This window comes from Onychomys torridus, unplaced genomic scaffold (assembly GCF_903995425.1).
Source record: "Onychomys torridus unplaced genomic scaffold, mOncTor1.1, whole genome shotgun sequence".
Taxonomy (NCBI): domain Eukaryota; kingdom Metazoa; phylum Chordata; class Mammalia; order Rodentia; family Cricetidae; genus Onychomys; species Onychomys torridus.
In genome coordinates this window covers 515,035-534,094 of record NW_023412756.1, presented here as the reverse complement: position 1 = coordinate 534,094, position 19,060 = coordinate 515,035, and the positions used below count along the sequence as shown (strand labels likewise).

At 40.8% G+C, this 19,060-nt stretch overlaps 1 pseudogene and 1 gene segment (V, D, J or C); both read left to right on the top strand.

Moving 5' to 3' along the window:
• Positions 1-7,596: 7,596 nt before the first annotated feature.
• Positions 7,597-15,577, top strand: LOC118575842. The segment is given in 3 exon segments: positions 7,597-7,639; positions 7,721-8,080; positions 15,432-15,577. Coding segments are annotated over 3 exon segments (549 nt in total).
• A 2,098-nt stretch (positions 15,578-17,675) lies between these two features.
• LOC118575841 lies at positions 17,676-18,250 on the top strand (annotated as a pseudogene).
• Positions 18,251-19,060: the final 810 nt, after the last annotated feature.

Below are 19,060 nucleotides of genomic sequence, written 5' to 3'. Positions count from 1 at the left end.
GGGAGGACAGGAGAACCCATGGCTGATATGTAAAATTAAAACACAAATATAATAAATAAATAAATAAAAATGAAAGAAAATAAAAATAAAAAAGGTCTATTAGCTGAATAATACCAATTTTCTAATTCTTAATTCAGTGTCCAATTTTCAAACACAGTAGAAATTCCTCATCAAATATTGCACAAATTTTTATTTTCTTATTTATTTTATTATGATTGACTTATTTATTTCTGAGTTTTGAAAAACATGTTTTTTTCATACACTGTATTCTGATCAGTTTCCATATATAACTCCTCTCAGATCCTTCCCATGTTCCCACATTCAACTGGTGAACTTTCTTTCTCTACATAGAAAACAAATATATGGACAAAAAAGAAAAGGAGTTAGAAAGGAAAAAAGCAGGAGGAACACACACCTGCAACCTTCTGGGAAAACAAATTTTAATTACTTATACATTAAAAAAGATTATAAATTCTCCTAATATATGAGTTTTTGAAATTTTAATGCACATTATCCTAATCACTACTGTCACCTGTAAATCCGTTTTGTCAGGAAAGGGCAAAATGTCTCAGGTTGGGAATCTATTGTGAGATTAGACCTTGATTATATCCACTGAGCCTGCATAGGTTTCAGGAATGGCTACTTCCTCAGACAGGATTAGGATATTGACCTCAGCATCCTGTTGGCTGACCTGAAACTCCTCTACCTCCTTCTTCTCCAATTGGACTAGGTCCTTATAAGAAGTACCCTGCCTCATGAATATGCAAATCATGTGAGTCTATGGTGGTAAATACATAGATGTCCACACCCCACAGCATCATATGATCAGTGTTCTCTCCACAGTCACTGAGCACACAAGGTCCTCACCATGAAATGGAGCTGGATCATCTTGATGGCAGTAGCAACAGATAAAGGGCTCCAAAGTTCCTGACTTGAGGAGGGGCCATACACTCAGGTCACTATGACATCCACTCAGCCTTTCTCCCCACAGGTGTGCACTTCCAGGTCCACCTTTAGGAGTCTGGGGCTGAGCTGAGGAGGCCTGGGGTCTCAGTAAAGATGTCCTACAAGGCTTCCGACTGCACCTTCACTGACTGTTCTATACGCTGGGTGAAGCAGAGGCCTGGACTGGGTCTGTAGTGGATTGGGTGGATTGGTACTTCAAGTGGTAATACTGGCTATGCACAGAAGTTCCAGGGCAAGGCCTGGATGACTGTAGAAAAGTCCTCCAGCACAGTCTACATGGATCTGAGCAGCCTGACATCTGAGGACTCTGCAGTCCATTACTGTGCAAGACATTGTGTTGTAATTCATATCCTGAATGTGTCAGAAATTCTAGAGAAATAGGAACCTGCCTTAGAACTAAAATATCAGATATTTTAGCCTGGAAACTTGCTCAGAATAATCATTCTGAGTGTCCATTTGTCAGCCATCTCTTCACAGTTCTATAGAATTTTTATCAACATTTGAAAAGGACATCAGAGAACAAAGCAATGCTGATACAGCATGTTCCCTACAGTACTCCATTCCTTGACTATGTCTTTATCAGTGACTACCTCCACTGACATGCTTTGTCAGTAATGAAACAAAAACCAGCAAGCTCTGGTAACATATTACACACACACACACACACACACACACACACACACACACACACACACACACGTGTGTGTGTGTGTGTGTGTGTGTGTGTGTGTGTGTGTGTGTCAACAGGTTATATAAATAAGACCCTGTGACTAGAAAACCCAATTAGTTTCCCACCTCACCTGGCTCTCCTCTTACATACATTAGCAACCTCAGGTTGAGACTTAATTGGAATGGATGTTTTCCTGCCATAAGACAGCAAAAGCAAAACCAAAATAAATTAAATTACTCAAAGCCTGAGAAGCGGGGCAGAGAGGCCAGCAAGGGTGTTTCCTGACTCTACTCAGAGATGATTCCTCTCATTCAACCACATACAAGGCTCAGGAAGCCATCACCTAGAAAAATACAAGATCTGACGTGGAGAAGTTCAGTTAGTTCCTAGAATCTATGTAACTCTCCTGGGGATGTCCCAATAACAGAAATGACCCAGTTCAAAAGCCCTCTCAATCTCATGAATAAAGTTTATCTTATCGTAGAATGAATTCTTCAATTGAAAACCAGGGACGTTAACAATCTTGTCTCACTGAGAGGCAGATTCAAGGCTCATCATGATGAGACCCACCCCCAATCAGTATAAAAGTGTCATGTCCTATGGAGGGGGCAGGAATGGTTACATAGAAGGACATCAGAGCAGGGCCCCAGAGTAGTGTCTCTAGATTACTCTCCACCTTTTGGAATCATAGACATGGTTCCTTTACTACTGAAAATGTTTTAAAATAGTGACCTGATGTACTGGAGTGCTATATCCAACACAGCCAACATAAGACTAGCAGTAAATATAAACAGAAAAGTTAAGACTTTTAGGAGTTGTTTACAGAAGAATAATAGTATATAGAATATACATATCATTGTTTTTCAATACTGGGTTTCACACACCATATATTGCATAAAAGGACACTAAGCCACTCCTTTGAAAACTATTTCTTTAATTATGTACATTGATTCAACATTCATAGACCTTTGCTAATCCTTCTGAATAATTGACATTGTATTATACTGGTTTCTGTGTGGCAAATAAGCAAAGTGGGGTCTCTGGTTAAAAATAATAAAATAATATGTTAAATTATACCACAAATGTGTAATAAACAATACATACTTTTTAAAATCTTTATTACTTATTATTGTGTCTATTTTTTTGCTCTAGGCATTCATATGTCTAATACTTCCACCAAAAATTCATTATTCCAAGACAGGAGGGTTATGAAATCTATTGCAGCAGGGTTCTTATATGACACAGAGCTTATCCTTGTGGCATTGGCAATGACACAGCAGATCAGTGACAGAATTCAGAGGAGTTGACAGGGAAAGGATCCATTCCCAAGGTCCACACCTTGTCAGAATTGTACTGATCTGACATTATAAAGATGCAGACAATGATCTTGCAGGTTACAATCCCAACCTCAATCACTGTGTCCTTCCTCACTCTGCTTCCCTGCTGCTCCGACCCTCACAGGGACCAAACAGCAGTGCTAAGTGCTCCAGCAGACAATCCTGAGCTGACAGTTGTGATAATGGTTCACAGACCCAAAAGACAGAGAGAACATACCAAGAATGGTATTGACCCATCCTGCAGGCCAGGTTATTAGGTCGGACCCAAGGAGGCACCACCTGAAAGACCAATGGGGGTGAGAGAGAAAGGAGACCAGGTGCATAAAGAAAGACAGAGTCAGTCTGAGTCGCATCAAGGTCTCATTTACTACAAAGGGAAGCAAGCTTATATACTGGTGGATATTAGGGGAAGGGAGGGAGATGAAAAATTGTTAGAAAAGGGTTAGGGAGAGGTCTCTTTGGTCCAGTGCTTGAACAACTGATCAATCAATTAGAAAAGGGTTAGGGAGAGGTCTCTTTGGTCCAATGCTTGAACAACTGATCAATCAAATATACTCCAGGAAGTTAATCTAAAAGTACATTTTGTGGTTCTTCTGGGAATGATTGTTTTGCAAGTCAATGGGTGCAGTTATGCCAGATCATCCAAGCAAGAAAGGCCAAGGCGCAGTCATCCAATTTTTGGTTCCCAACATGGTATAGTATGAAACTCAGTATAAACACAGGAAGGGAGTTCTTCCCTGATTTATTGGTACAACCTATAGAGACCTCTCCTAATCCTTGGAAAGGACAAGAATGAGTTCATTCTATAGACAGACAGCAGTAGTGCTTTGAGAAACTTCATTGTTTTTCCCTGTGATGGATTCACAACTATTACACAAATGGAATATACGTTTCTTACAGTTTTCAACATTTTCATCCATCAGAGAAATACAAATTAAAGAAAAAGTTTCAGAATTCATATTATCACAGTAAGAATGGCATTTAATGGGAAACAAATGACACCAAATGTTGATAATTCAATGGAGAAAAGGGATACTTAATGCATGGTTGGTGAGAGTGTGAACTGTTTCTGTCCCTATGAAATTTTGACTGGAATTTCCTCTAAAAGCTAAAAATAGAAATATCATATGACATATCTATAGCAGTCCTGAGCAGACCCGTATGAACTCTCTACTGCAAAGATATCAGATCATTTTTATTCAGAGTTGCCCTCCTCACAGCATCTGAGTGCTGGATCAGCCTAAAGGCACATCAGCTATGTCCATGAATGGACAATAAAGATGTGGTTACAGCTTGTCTTCTGTTCTATGGAGAAACCCGCATGACTCCATTTTAAAGGCAGCCGTGACTATGCTGTATTTTTTAAAAAATAAGTCTTTATTTATTGTGAGAGTTGAGTTCCTTTCTGATTCCTGGTAACAGGTGCTCCCAAACCCATGACCTTCATCTGTTTTTGAGAATAACCTTGACCATCCCTGACCCTCCCAGTATCCTCCTAATCAAATGGTGGGTGGCAACATGATGATTTTTCAGGTTTTTGAATTTCCTTATTGACCCATCGTCTCACTTCTGCAAAATTACTCATGATATTTTTCTTTAAAAGAGGCCCAAGAGGTGGGTTTAGGGCTGCTTTCTTTAACCTGACTTAAGAGTCAGTCCTGGGCCAGCTCTTGGGTTCATCCCAATAAAAATCAAACTTGCTCCAAATTTGGCTCAAATTGGCAGTGGTCTTATTCTTGGCATTAGGATTAACTCTATGTGGACAAGCATTCAGTTTCATGCTCATTTTCATTACACTTGTTAGATTTCTCATGGCAGATTCAACAATCACACAGGATAGGCAATTATATTTCTAACAAAACAGTTAACTTAACATTTCTAATTGCTGATGAAAGTTATGATCCCTCATCTCTGAACAGAAATTTTGGGATTCCTTAAGTGATACAGGCTCCATCAAATTCCTGTTCCTATTCTTGAGCCTGCTGTCAAGAATGAATCATGCAGGGCCAGAATTGAAGGCCTAGATTCAAATGATAGAGCTTTAATTCATAAGGACCTTGGGTGGAGAGGATTGATTTCCTGTGGAAAACTATTACAGATAATTGTGGATGCACGGGGGTGGCTGGAAGGGAGGAGCAAAAGGGGAGGGTATGGAAAATGGGAGTATCAGGGAGAATAAAGGGCAAGAGAGCTAAATGTCAGAGCCATCTCAGGGGTAGTATGGAAACCTAACAGAATAGAAGAATCCAAAGAAGAAATGTACCATGAACATAGGCTACAACTCCTTGGATTTATCGTGGTAACTGGCTGGCAAGATATGCTTGGTCAATGATGGTAAAAAGCTTATGGGAGTAACCATCAATATATGCTTTTTATGGTCCACACAAGTAATAGAAGCCTACTTTATACTACTTGAGTGAGCAATAATCTTAGATAAGATAGCCAGGAACCTAGAACAAAAATAAATATTGTTGTTCTATAAAAGAAGATTGCAATAAATGACTTCCATTGATATTCTTCTCTACTAAAGGATCAGTGCCTTGCTCATCCTTGATAAGAAAAACTTACTCCTGCAGCACTTGGGAACACATAGACAGACAATATTCTGAGAGTGACAGACCTAGGACACTCAGCACTATATGAGAAGTCTTGCTCAAATTCCCTCAGGGTCAAATAGCCAAACAAATGGAAGCACATGAATTATGAACCAAAGGCTGTGGAGCCCCCAGCTGCATCAGGCCCTCTGGATAAATGAGGCAATTGTGTAGCTTGATTTGGGAGGCACCCAGTCTGTGGGACCAGGATCTGTCCTTAGTGCATGAGCTGGCTGTTTGAAACCTTGGGCTTACACAGGGACACTTTGCTCAGTCTGGAAGGAGGTGACAGGACCTGCCTGTACTGAATCTACCAGGTTTAAATGAATCCCCAGGGGTGCCTTGATCCTGGAGGACAAGGGAATGAAGGGGAGGGGCTGGGGAAAGGTGGGGGTGGGGGCGGGAGTGGGGAGGACAGGGGAACCCATGGCTGATGTATAAAATTTAAAACACATAATAATAAAGAAAAAAAATAAAAAACATTCCCTCAGGGTCATAGAACCCTGAAATAGTGGAGAAAGGAATATAAGAGCCAGAGGGGATAGACCCACTAAGGAAATAAGGCCTCTAAGTCAACAGCATATTTGCACATATATGTTCAAAGAGACTGAGGTTTTATGCACAGCATCCTCATGAGTCTGCACCAGGTGGCATCCTAGAGCTGAAAGGAGAAGAAGACACTGTGCCCATCCCTAACTCAGAAGCTATCTCCAGTAACCACTTGCAAATTAAAACTTAGTTTTCTCTAAGGGAGTCTCACTGAGGAAACCAACAACTCTTAAGCACAGGCTGGATATGTAGCAGTAGATGGTCATAGAAATCAAATTCCAATGTATTTTTGAAGATTCCTTGTCTCATAATATCACATGTTTTTTATCATTTTATTTAGTTATTATCAAATAGTTCTTTTGCCTATATACTATGGCTTCTAATTTAATTTTTTATGGGAATCCAGAGTATGTAAATCAGGATGTCTCAGTATCTGCACCTGTTTCTTAGCCCTGTCTTGGTCTCATTTCCTTTAGTTTGTTTTATTTGTCTTATTCTGATGTGTTAGTTTTTGTTTGACCTCATCTTGTTTTATTTTATTATTATTCATTAGAAGACTGTTTGATTTTTAAAGAGATACAGCAAAATGGTGTATCTGAATGGGAGGCAAGGTGGGAGGACTTGGGAGTTGAAGAGGAAGAAGGAACTGTAATCAGGATATATTCTATGAGAAAAATGTATATTCAATAAAAAAAAAAAGACTTACTTTAAGTAAAGATTACTAGGAGGATGAGGAAAGATTGAAGGACTCATATAGTGTCCAAACACTTACACACCAGGTAAACTCCAAGAGGAACCTCATTTGTACAGAAACCTGAAGAAGAAGAAGAAGAAGAAGAAGAAGAAGAAGAAGAAGGAGAAAGTCCTCTGTATTTTAATCATTAGTCCCTCTGGATGGGTGATCACACACCTGCTCCCATGATACTATCACATGTCTAACCCAGGTGTCTGTTCCCAGCTCCTCCTCTCCGCATGTGTTTCTTCTACATTCTACAGACTCGATAGAGCAAGAAGTACGTGTGGACTCTGCACAACAAAAATAGGACAGTGTTCCAATGTTCTAACAAATATGGTAACCATCTCCTGAGTAAGAAAAAGGTGAGCTTACCAACCAGAAAGCAGGAGCTCAGGAACCAAGTGTGAAAAGAAGGTTGGCACTGAAGTGTGACTGAAAAAGTACAGGAGGAAAAGAATGTACTGGGGAAGTAGGAAGTGGAGGTTGGTCATGCCAAGGTGTGATCCCTGTGTCCTCCTGCTCTCTTATTCCAGACTCACACTACAGAAAGTCAGATACAGTGATGGCCACAGTGTAACAGACAAATGGAGTAGTTTCTACCTTCCCCATTTATAAAGACAAGGTTGACTCCCCACATGCAAATGCATCTTCTAGCTCTAAGTTAAATCTGCTCCTTGACTGTGGGAGTTCACATCTCTCTCACAGGAGGCTGACCTCTGAGGAAAAGGAGGTGTAGCCTAGAAGATGACACTGTTGGGTCTTCTGTACCTGGTGACTGTTCTTCCTGGTGAGTGTTATCATTTCATACATGTGTCCATGAGGGGTTTGACAACCTGTGATTGACAGAATTAACACTTCCTTTCTGAAGGTGTCCTGTCCCAGGTACAGCTTAAGGAGTCAGGACCTGGCCTGGTGAAGCCCTCTCAAACACTGTCCCTCACCTGCTCTGTCACTGGTTACTCCATCACCACTGGTTATAGCTGGCACTGGATCAGACAGTCTCCAGGGGAAAAGCTGGAGTGGATGGGGTACATAAATTATGATGGTAGCACCAACTACAACCCATCCCTCAAGAGCCGTATCTCCATCACCAGAGAAACATCCAAGAACCAGTTCTTCCTGCAGCTGAACTCTGTGACCACTGAAGACACAGCCACATATTACTGTGCAAGAGACACAGTGAGGGAAGTTCAGCATGAGCACAGACACAAACCTCCCTGCAGAGGAGGTCTGGACCAGCAGGGGGCGCTCAGTTCTAACCAAGTCCAGGAATTCAGAGCTGGAAAGAAAAACTCTTTGTTTACTCTGATTTGGTTCTCACTCCCTAAGGGCAGACAGTTTTTGGGATTATTTCTCTCTCTCTCTCTCTCTCTCTCTCTCTCTCTCTCTCTCTCTCTCTCTCTCTCTCTCTCTCTCTCTCTCTCTCTCTCTCTCTCTCTCTCTCTCTCATATTGTGAAAAACTGTGTTTTTCTAAAGTCACATTTGCCTGTTTCTCACTGTTACTCTCAAGATGCTGTACGTGGTAATATTTCCTCTCCCTTTGGTTGTGAATCTCTCCTTCACCAGCTGAGCCATCTCTCTGGTCTTAGAAATTTTTTTTTTAAAGTGAAAACATCATTTTGAACCTCAGCTAACCTTAGCACTGCAGTAATTGTCAATTTTAGAAATAAATTCTACTTTGGATTCCCCATACCTTTCACCCTCAGATACATCTATATGTCAAAGAACTTCTAGATTATTGACACAAAGCATTTGCTATTATGCCTAAACAGCATGTAATATATTTAAATGAGGACAATGCATCACTGCAGCTATATTACCAACCCTGTAGTGCAGAGCAGGGATTTCCTAGGGTCAACTATGCATGGCTGAGGTACAATGACTCTGTTCTAAGAGGGTTACTCACTCCCAAAGTTGAGATATTTTGTACAAAAATACATAAATTTCACTGTGATTCAAAACATCTTATTAAACAAATACTCATGTGTTTACACTGATAATTACTGTATTTAAATATGTCAGTGAAGAATCCACCTCTGATATAGAAAAGAACTATAAGTTATGTGTGCAGATACACTTGGGCCTACATCATGACAGGGTGATCTGTGATTTGTGATCTCCTTCTACCTGGTTTCAAGGAAATAGAAACTGAAACCAAGTGCAGACACTAAAACACAGTGCCTCATCCAAGTAATAAAATTAAATCAGCAGAGTAAGTGGACTTATAGCATGTTCCCCATCAGTTACCAAGATTGACATTCAGTTCTTTGATGTTTTTGTCTAGTTCTGAATGGCCGCTAGGGAAATTCTGCACAACCCAAAGATGAGACATAATGTGTGAAAATATCCCTGAACTCTCATAATCCCAAAGATGATGGCACATTATGCATAATGGTGGATGTCCCTAACTGCCTGTCCAATATGATGATCTGTTTTCTCTAAGGTTGCCCACAGCCTAAAGAACCAGGGACTCAAATATGAGATTTCCAGAGATGAATAAGCCAGGACTCAAAGACTGTCCTCAGTTGGGTGATTTCTCTAATGATGGCCATGTCTCCAACTAAACAGAGCAAAGTGATGGGAGGAAGTCACAGCCTGGAGGATGAACAAAGGAGAGGATGCCATCTTCATATTCACAGAGCAATGTCTGGATGGCAGGATCTGCATCATTTCTGACTTGTATGGGAGATGGTTAAAAATGCAGGGATCAAGAAATCATCCCTCAGACTGGATGCCTCCCAAACAGATCAAGCTATTCAATGGTCTCCCTTATCCAGAGGGCCTGATCCAGCTGGGGGCTCCACAGCCTTTGGTTCATAATTCATGTGCTTCCATTCATTTGGCTATGTGTCCCTGTGCTTTTTGCAATCTTGGATTCAACAGTTCACGCTCTTGCAGACCCTCCTCTTTCTCAACAGTTGGACACCTGGAGCTCCACCTGGGGCCTGGCTGAGAATCTCTGCATCCACTTCCATCAGTTATTGGATGAGAGTTCCAAGACGACTGTTAGGGTGTTTGGGCATCTGATCACCAGGCATCCAGTCTGTGGGACCAGGATCTGTCTTTAGTGCATGAGCTGGCTGTTTGAAACCTTGGGCTTACACAGGGACACTTTGCTCAGACTGGAAGGAGGTGATAGGACCTGCCTGTACTGAATCCACCAGGTTTAAATGAATCCCCAGGGGTGCCTTGATCCTGGAGGAACATGGGAATTGAGGGGAGGGGCTGGGGGAAGGTGGGGGGGGGGGCAGGAGGGGATAGGACAGGGGAAACCATGGCTGATGTATGAAATTTAAAACACATAATAATAAAGAAAAAATATTTATTAAAAAAAGAAAAAAGAAATCATCCCTGAGGTCTGTACCTTTAGTTCTTCTAGTCAACACCAGGTAAATCACCCTGTCTGAGATCGACAATTGACCTGCACTCTGCTTACCTTTTATGTCCTCCAGCAACTCCACAAAGAATAGCACCCATTCTCAGACTGAAAGCTGAGCCCTGGATGAGCTGACATCCTCTCTTTCTTACAGAGTCTCTATCAAAGTATGTGTGTCCTGGATCTGCTTTCATGTCTGGTGACTGTACCCTACAGTGAGTGTCACAGCATTTAAGGAAAGGAAACTGGCCATGCAGCCCATAGTTTTGTGTGTGATTGATGATGGTGTTCACTATTCTCAAGTGCATTGTCTCAGGTGTAGCTGCAGGAATCCGGTTTGTCTTCATAAAACCCTTGCAGACCCTGTCACTGGCCTCTACTGTCTGGACTCTGTGTTAAAACCCATCATATTCACTGGGTCTTCATACTCACAGCCTTCAAGTAATCCTTAGAGTATGCTGGCACCATATCATGGAGTACTGGAGACACAGTTTGTAATTGGGTATTCAACTCCAACATCTGTATCAGTAGGCATACATCCAATAAACAAGTTTCCTTAAATCTGCACTATGGGAGGATTTATTAAGGCAATTCCATGCAGTTAAAAAGGAGGCTTATTTTGAGGGTAACTTATAGCTAGGAAAGGGGTTGGTTATAGGATCCAGGAGAGGTGTGCTGCAGTCAAGCTGGGTTCTCTGGAAAATTCTGCTTGGTTGGTCTACCATACAGCCTCAAGGATCATCAGGAACCAAAAAAGGCAGCACATCTGGATCTCAGGTCTTAAGGGCTCCCTTCTCGGCCCCGCCTCAGGGACAGGTTATAGGTAGGCATGACAGTTACTGGAAGCCTCACTGGGGTTAGTACTTCCAGGTCAGAGCTGTAACAGGTACCCACTACACTGCACCATCTGCCATGTCTTACTGTGCCAAAGGCATGGAAGGAGACTTCAGTGTGAACTCAGACACAGATCACCCTACAGAGGAGACTGGCACAATAATAGGCTTTTAACAACTACTGAAGCTACTCAGAACTACTAGATGCCTGTCTCATCATAGGCAGTTCTGAACTTCTACCATGGGCTTCCTCACAAACAAGCATGTACTGTGAATTCTAAATGGTCTTAAATTCCTGTCTCTGCCGAGCCACATCACATTCTCTCTTCTGTGGGCTGGAATTAAAGGTGTGTGCTACCACGGCCTGGCCTCTTTGGTTAACTAGTAGCTAGCTATGCCCTCTAACCTCCAGGCAAACTTCGTTAGAGCACAAAAAGCATATGTCTATTTACATTTTAGAATATGTAGTTTCCCCTTCCTGTTCATAAAAATCTACTAAAGACCCTTTACAATGTGATAGTCTATGACAATTGCTATTGGCTTAATTTCTAATAAGCATATCATTATTTTGCCATAGTGCATCTACATTTGTGAATTAATACTGGACTTAGTAAACATAAAAATAAAACTTTCCTTGTTTTTCAAAAGGTCTATAATTTCAAGACTTAGTGATTATAGGATCAGTTGGAAATCACAGAAAATGTAAACAATTCAAAAACCTTTCAATTTATTTCCTCTCAAAGGGAATAATATACAGATCTTCCATGAATGAATGTTATTGCCATAGATAGGGAAAAATATCTACCCTTACAGCTTCTAATATGCTAATGCTCTAATAGGATAGAGTTTGTAAAGATTGTAAAGGTTACTTTCTGCCCCCATGCCCCATGTAATGAGTTTATATTTTTGAAGATGGTTCTAATAGCCTAGGCTTGTGGAAAAGTCTGAGTGATCACTGTGCACATGTCAGCTGATGTCATCTGTGGTCTCTGTTCTAAATCTCTTCCATTGGCAACAGAGTTCTTTCCCACAGACTGCAGCCTTTTTCTCCTCTTTTCTTGTTAACATCATTTCCATGCTTACTGCAATGGAAGAATTGTGTTTCTGCTGAAGGTAGGAAAGCTGGAATGTTTCACCTGAGAGTTAGAGAAGCATCGTTGGAAGAAGTGATGTTTGGTGTTGGCTCAGTTGTGCGACAGATTTTAGGTATCTGTAAAAGAAAAAGAGATTCAACCAATCTAGACCTGAGACATCTCTGGATACTATTAGAGTGACTTCAGCTATGAGCCTAGATGTATTGGGGAACAAAAAGACTAGAGAATACAGGATTACTGACACCCAGACAAACACAGCACATTGAAAATCACAGTGTGAAGGTAAAACCGAGGATTCCACACTCTGTTAAGTAATGCCCAGGTGAAGGTCAGCTCACATAGCTGCCAGTGACATGTGTTGACCACAGTGAACCTACAGGTTGGGCAAACTGTAGACACCAGGAGTCTCTGGATTAGCTTCTCAAATGTCTCCTAGGTATACTGAAGAAAAGAAACAAGTGTATGCTGGGAAGTGCCTTTAATCCCAGATTCAGAAGGCAGAGCCAGGAAGATCATTGTGAGTTCCAGGCCAGCCTTCCTACACAGAGAGCAAAACTACACAGAGAAACCCTGTCTCAAAAAACCAAAAAGAAAAAAAAAGAAGGAAGTGTATAAGCAATATTTAATGAATGAGAAAGGAGCTTTTCTCCTGGGATTTTGGCAAAAGATTCTTCAACAATGATATGTGTCCAGTGAATGCAAACGTTGTAAGCACCTGCACTTGCTTTCCAAGCCAGGATTCTTGATTATGGGCAGTGAGAAATGAATTTAACGAGGCCAAGAAGGAGAGGCCACAGCAAGACCAAGGCTGTGACAAGTTTAATATTAGCAATCTGACTTTACATACTATTATTAGCATGGTAAGAGTGTAAAAGGTTTAAGTAAGTTCAGTGTAAGTCATGACATACCAACCTGCGGGGAGCTCAGTACCAACATGGGACACAGTGGAGCCAATAATCAACAGGGTAGAAATGAGACCAGAATGGGAGGGGACTCTGTAGCCTCTGTGGACTCCCTTTCTAAAGTCTGTAGGCTGAGCAACACCTGCTGTAGTTGATATGTGAAATCTCCAAGTTCAAACTCAATAAAAATTCTTTGTTAAATCTTGGACAGACATTTGTTTTTTCATTTATTTTATTAAGATTTATGTATTTATTTTTCACTTTTTAACGTATGCTGATTACATTTTCCATGCACAACTCCTCTCAGATCCTTGCCACATGCCTAACACTGAACTCCACAACCTTCCTTTTTCTCTATAGAAAATAAACAAATAGACAAAAAAGAAAAGGATTTTTTAAGATAATTAAAAACACCAGGAACTTACATCTGTGTTCTGCTGGAAAAGTAAATATTAATTGCTTCTACATGAAAAAAGTTTAGAATTTCTCCTAATTTAGGTGTTTTTGAAATTTCCATTCACTGTTGTCCTCATCACTACCACCACCTGTAAATCTCTGTCAGGAAAAAGACCTACTGTCTCAGATTGGGATTCTGTTTTTCAAATGAGTGATATGGCCTTGATGTTAAATCCACAGGGTCTACACATGTGTCAGGAATGGCTACTTCGTCAGACTGGATTAGGAGGATTCAGTCCTCAGCATCCTGCAGCCTGCCCTGGGTTTCCTCTCCCTCCTTCTTCTCCAGCTGCACTGAGTCCTTATCTAAGATGTACCCTGCCTCATGAATGTGCAAATCATGTGAGTCTATAGTGGTAAAACAGGGATATCTACACTGAAAAAAACAGCATATAATCAGTGTCCTCTCCACAGTCACTGAGTACACAAGGTACTGACCAAAAATGGAGCTGGATCGTCTACTTGCTGTTGGCAGCAGCTACAGGTAAGGTGCTCCCAAGTTCCTGACTTGAGGAGGGGCCATACGATAAGGTAACTATGACATCTACTCTGTCTTTCTCATCATAGATGTCCACTCCCTGGTCCAGCTGCAGCCGTCCAGAACTGAGCTGGGAGGCTGGGAATCTCTAGGAAGATGTCTGCCATGGCTTCTAGCTATACCTTCAGTAGCTACCCTGTCACCTAGTGAAACACAGTCATGGACAGAGCCTGAAGTGGATTGGATAGATTGGTACTGGATATGACAATACTGAGTACAATCAGATAAGTTTCAGGCAAGGCCACACTGACTTTAGATAAACCCTGTAGCACAGATTACATTGTGCTTAGCAGTATAAACTCTGAGGACTCTACTGTCTATTTCTGTGTAAGACACAGTGTTGCAAACTACATCCTGAGTGTGTCTGTAATCCTGGAGGAGCAGGAAGTTGTCCTGGGACTGAAATAATAGAGAAGATTAGCCTGCAGATTTACACAGAAATAAAAACTCTGACTGTCCCCTTTTCAGCCTCCTCCTCAAAATCTTATACAGTGTCTGTCAACTTTTCAAAAGAAGATCTGAGAATAAAGTGATGCTGGTTAATGATGCCCCCTGCAGTACAACATTCCTTCACTATTTCTCTATCAGGACCACCTCCATTGACATGTCTCTTCTTTAATGAAACAAAATAGAGCAAGCTTTGGCAATATGTTATTTTATATCCATACTTATATCTATCTATAACTATCTCTCTCTCCATATATACATACAGCCTTTAAATCTAAAAACGTAGAACTGTTGATAGTGTAGCTTGGAATACACTATGATATTAATTTGTTAGAAAAATGCTAATTAACAATTGTAGCTTGAGTTTTCTCTGGTCCTGCTCAGCCCTATGGACCCCACAGCTGCTTAAAAACAATCACTCAGAAGCATATATTAATTAAAACTGTTCTGCCATTAGCTCAGGCCTACCACTGACTAGCTCTTACATTTAAACTCATCCCATTTCTGTTCATCTATATGTTGCCATGTGTTCCGTGGCTTTACCTGGGTGCCATTTCATGCTGCTCCCTGGATGGCAGGATTGCATCTGCTGACTCAGCCTTCCTCTTCCCAGAATTCTTGTCTGTTTCTCCCACCTATACTTCCTGACTAGCTACTGGCCAAGCATCTTTTTTATTTATCAACTAATCAGAACAACATATTCACAGCATACAGACCATGCCACAGTATCAGGACAAAAAAAAAAAAACTCTTTAAAAATTTAGTTTGATGTACCTAACACCAAAACAAATACATTGTTAGAAGTTGCCCACATAGATTTGTGGAAAGTCACTTTATTTTTTCTCATAAATCTAATTTTATGTTTTCATTTATAGGTAAATCTAATACTGAATTGCTTTGAGTAGTAGTAATGAAATTTCTTATTGTTTTAGAAATGGAGCTAAATGTTGTGTTGAGAAGACCTCAGGGTGTAGAGTCTGTTACTTTGACAACTACAATGTTATCCTACTCAGATATCACTGGTGCCAGGGCAGTAGGATTCCAACCTGGCAATGTAAAATGCCTGCTCATGTCATAAGGGGCTCTGGGTGCTCATTACCCTGCTTCCTGAATTTGGACTGTCTTTATCACAAGTTCTGGATGGACATGGATTGATATTGACTGGACATCAGTGTATGGTGCATGATCCTCACACCAACACACACACACACACACACACACACACACACACACACACACACACACACAAACACACGAGCATGCAAAAGAGAGAGACAGAGACACAGACAGACAGAGATGGAACAGGATGGTCTAGCTGGGGGTGGATGGAGTGGGAGAGCAATGAAAGAGATATCTTGATACACAGAGACATTATGGGGTTAGGGAGAAGCCAGGTGCTGGATAAAAATTCCCAAAAATCCACAAGGCTGATCCTAGATTAGACTACTGTGGAGAGGGTGCCTACACTGGCCTACTACAGTAATCAGATTGGTAAATACCCTAACTGTCATCTAGTAACTGATGGAAGCAGATGCAGAGATCCACAGCCAAGCACTAGACTGTGATCTGGGAATCCAGTTGAAGAGAGGAAGCAGGGATTATACCAGCAAAGAGTTCAAGATCCTGATGGGGAAAATCTACAGAGACAATTTAACCAAGTGGTGGGAACTTATGAACTTTAGCCTGACAGTTGTGGAGCCTGCATGAAACCAGACTAGGTCCTCTACATATGGGAGACAGTTGTGTAGCTTGGTCTGTCTGAGGGTCCCGTGGCAGTGGGATAAAGATCTATTCATTGTGTATGAGCTGGCTTTTTGGAGCCCATTCCCCATAGTGGCATGCCTTGCTCAGCCTTGATGCAGGGTTTGGGGTTTGTTGCTGCTTCACTTGAATGAACCAGGCTTTGCAATTAAATTTCTTTAATTAAATTTTTTTGAGAATTTCTTTTCCTGACTATTTTACCCATCATATCCCTACTCAAATTCTTCCAATATCCAACTCTCACTCACTCTCAAATTATGACTTCTTCAACTTTACTAATACTTTTCCAGTCATTCTCTTTCTTTCTCTCTCTCTCTCTCTCTCTCTCTCTCTCTCTCTCTGTATATATATATATATATATATATATATATATATATATATGTATATTTCTCACTCTCTTTCCCCATCTGTGTGAGTTTGTGAGTGTGTGTGTGTGTGTGTGTGTGTGTGTGTTTGTGTGTTTGTGTGTGTGTGTAACATTGAGCTCAGTTGGTAGTGAAAGATAGGCTTGTCATTGAGGATCCAGAGAGCAGAAGAGTATGGTGTGGTAATAAATAGACTCACTGGATTTTTTAGGGAGGTCACAGATGTGCTGGGAGTATCTTTGTAATGGGGAAGGGTAGGTCTCTATGGTATGTGTGGTAAATCAGCTCTGGAAGAGCTAAATGTTAAATATAGGATTTCAAAATATGATTTTATCATTGTCCAAAGAATAATCTCAAGTAGTACAATAGTTCTTTTATTGTGGGGGCATCTATCAGAGACCTTTATGTCTGATATACTGTTCTACTGAGCTATTGTCTTGGCCATATTTTGTTAATTCAACTTAAAGCATGTGTTCATTATTCACTGAACCTAATAACATGCCTTGACTAGTTATATTTTTGTTTTCCTTATCTAAATTCCCTATAAAATAGGTAATAGTTTAAGCAAAGACAGGAAAACCATTTATGAATACAGAGCATAATATAATAAGGCTGAAAACGTATATTTCTATGTTTCAACATAAATTAATACTAAGTAAATTTTCTTTTTTGATTCCTTTTTTCTGCTCTACTCTTTTGACAAACAGTTTCATGTACACCAGAAATCACTCAAACCTTTAATTCTCCTGCCCTATCTTCTTGCCTATCATAAAATGGTGGGGATGAGCTCAGGGCTTCAGACTTACAAAGAATACTCTATCAAATAAGCTGTGCCCCAGGACAATAAATTAGACTTCAGTGGTTTCAATGCAGTGTTGGTCTTTATTTCATCTCAGACATCTGTATTATGAATTATCTTCACTACGGCTCTTGCTCCTGAGCTCATGATAAGCAGAAAGATATGCAAATTATGTTCCCATCTGCTCATGAAAATCAGCCCTGACCCTACAGCTCTGACAGAGGCACCCAGTTCTATACTCCCTTTTATTGATCATCACTGAACACAGAACATCTAGCATGGAGTTGAGACTGAGCTGGGTTTTCCTTGTTGCTCTTTTAAAAGGTAATTTATAGATAAGGAAAGATACTCAGTGCTTGAGTGGACATGTGTGAGAGGGACAGTGGACATTTGTGAGAGTTTATTGACAGGATTCTCTGTTCATGCAGGTGTCCAGTGTGAAGTGCAGCTGGTGGAGTCTGGAGGAGACTTAGTGTAGCCTGGAAAGTCCCTGAAACTCTCCTGTGCAGCCTCTGGATTCACATTCAGTGATGCCTGGATGAACTGGTTCCGGCAGGCTCCAGGGAAAGGGCTGGAGTGGGTTGCTCAAATTAGAAACAAAGCTAATAATTATGCAACATACTATGTAGAGTCTGCAAAAGGCAGATTCACCATCTCAAGAGATGATTCCAAAAGCGGCCTCTACCTGCAAATGAACAGCTTGAGAGCAGAAGACAACGCCATTTATTACTGTACTAGACACAGTGAGGGACCTTCAGTGAGAACCCTGACACAAACCTCCCTGCAGCAGTGCTCGCGACCAGCAGGGGGCGCAGAGCGCACATGAAGGAAAGGGACAGTGCAGGCTCAGGTTAAGACATAACTGAATTGTGGTTTATGTGGTCACAGCTGTCACCTCATATACTGATTTCTCAGAATGTTCTCCATTTTTATGTTTTGTGAAGTCTGTGGTAATAGAATTCTCTTTTATCACAATTTTGGGTATATATATATACCATACAGTCTAACATAAATTACATCTAAAAAATCATCTCTGATAGCAGAAATGATTCTGGTGAGGTCAAAGAACCATATACTAAGATAGGTCTCCAGCATCCCGGATTACCATCCCTAATGAGTTTCAAAGCAAAGCTTTATCAGTATTCGGATTAGGACACTGTTTGGGATTCGGTGAATCATGAGGGATATGAGGTCATACTCAGTAAACCACATCCCTAATAGGTCTCAAGTCTTTCTGCTTTACATAAGAACTATGCATAAATACATCAAATACCTGTTGTTATTTCTATCTGACTCAGTTACTTAACCTATAATTTTCGTCATCATACCTCCCACTACATTTTGTTCACCTAACTTATACTTCGTGTACTTAAACAGACATGATCCACTTACTTTAAGCTCTGCTGAGACCTAGGCTATGCTCTGTGGGGACTTGGGGAATGTTGTTATTGTATAAAAATAAAATATTAAAAGAACATGACTGGTCCCAGGTATGGTGAAGAAGAAAGTTTATTAAGTATATGTGGGATAGCATAGCCAGAGGCTGGAGAATATGGGAGAGTCCACAATGGACTTATGTGAGGAGTGGGGGGGGGGAGGGAGACAGTGGAACAAGGATGAAGCATCAAAGAGACCC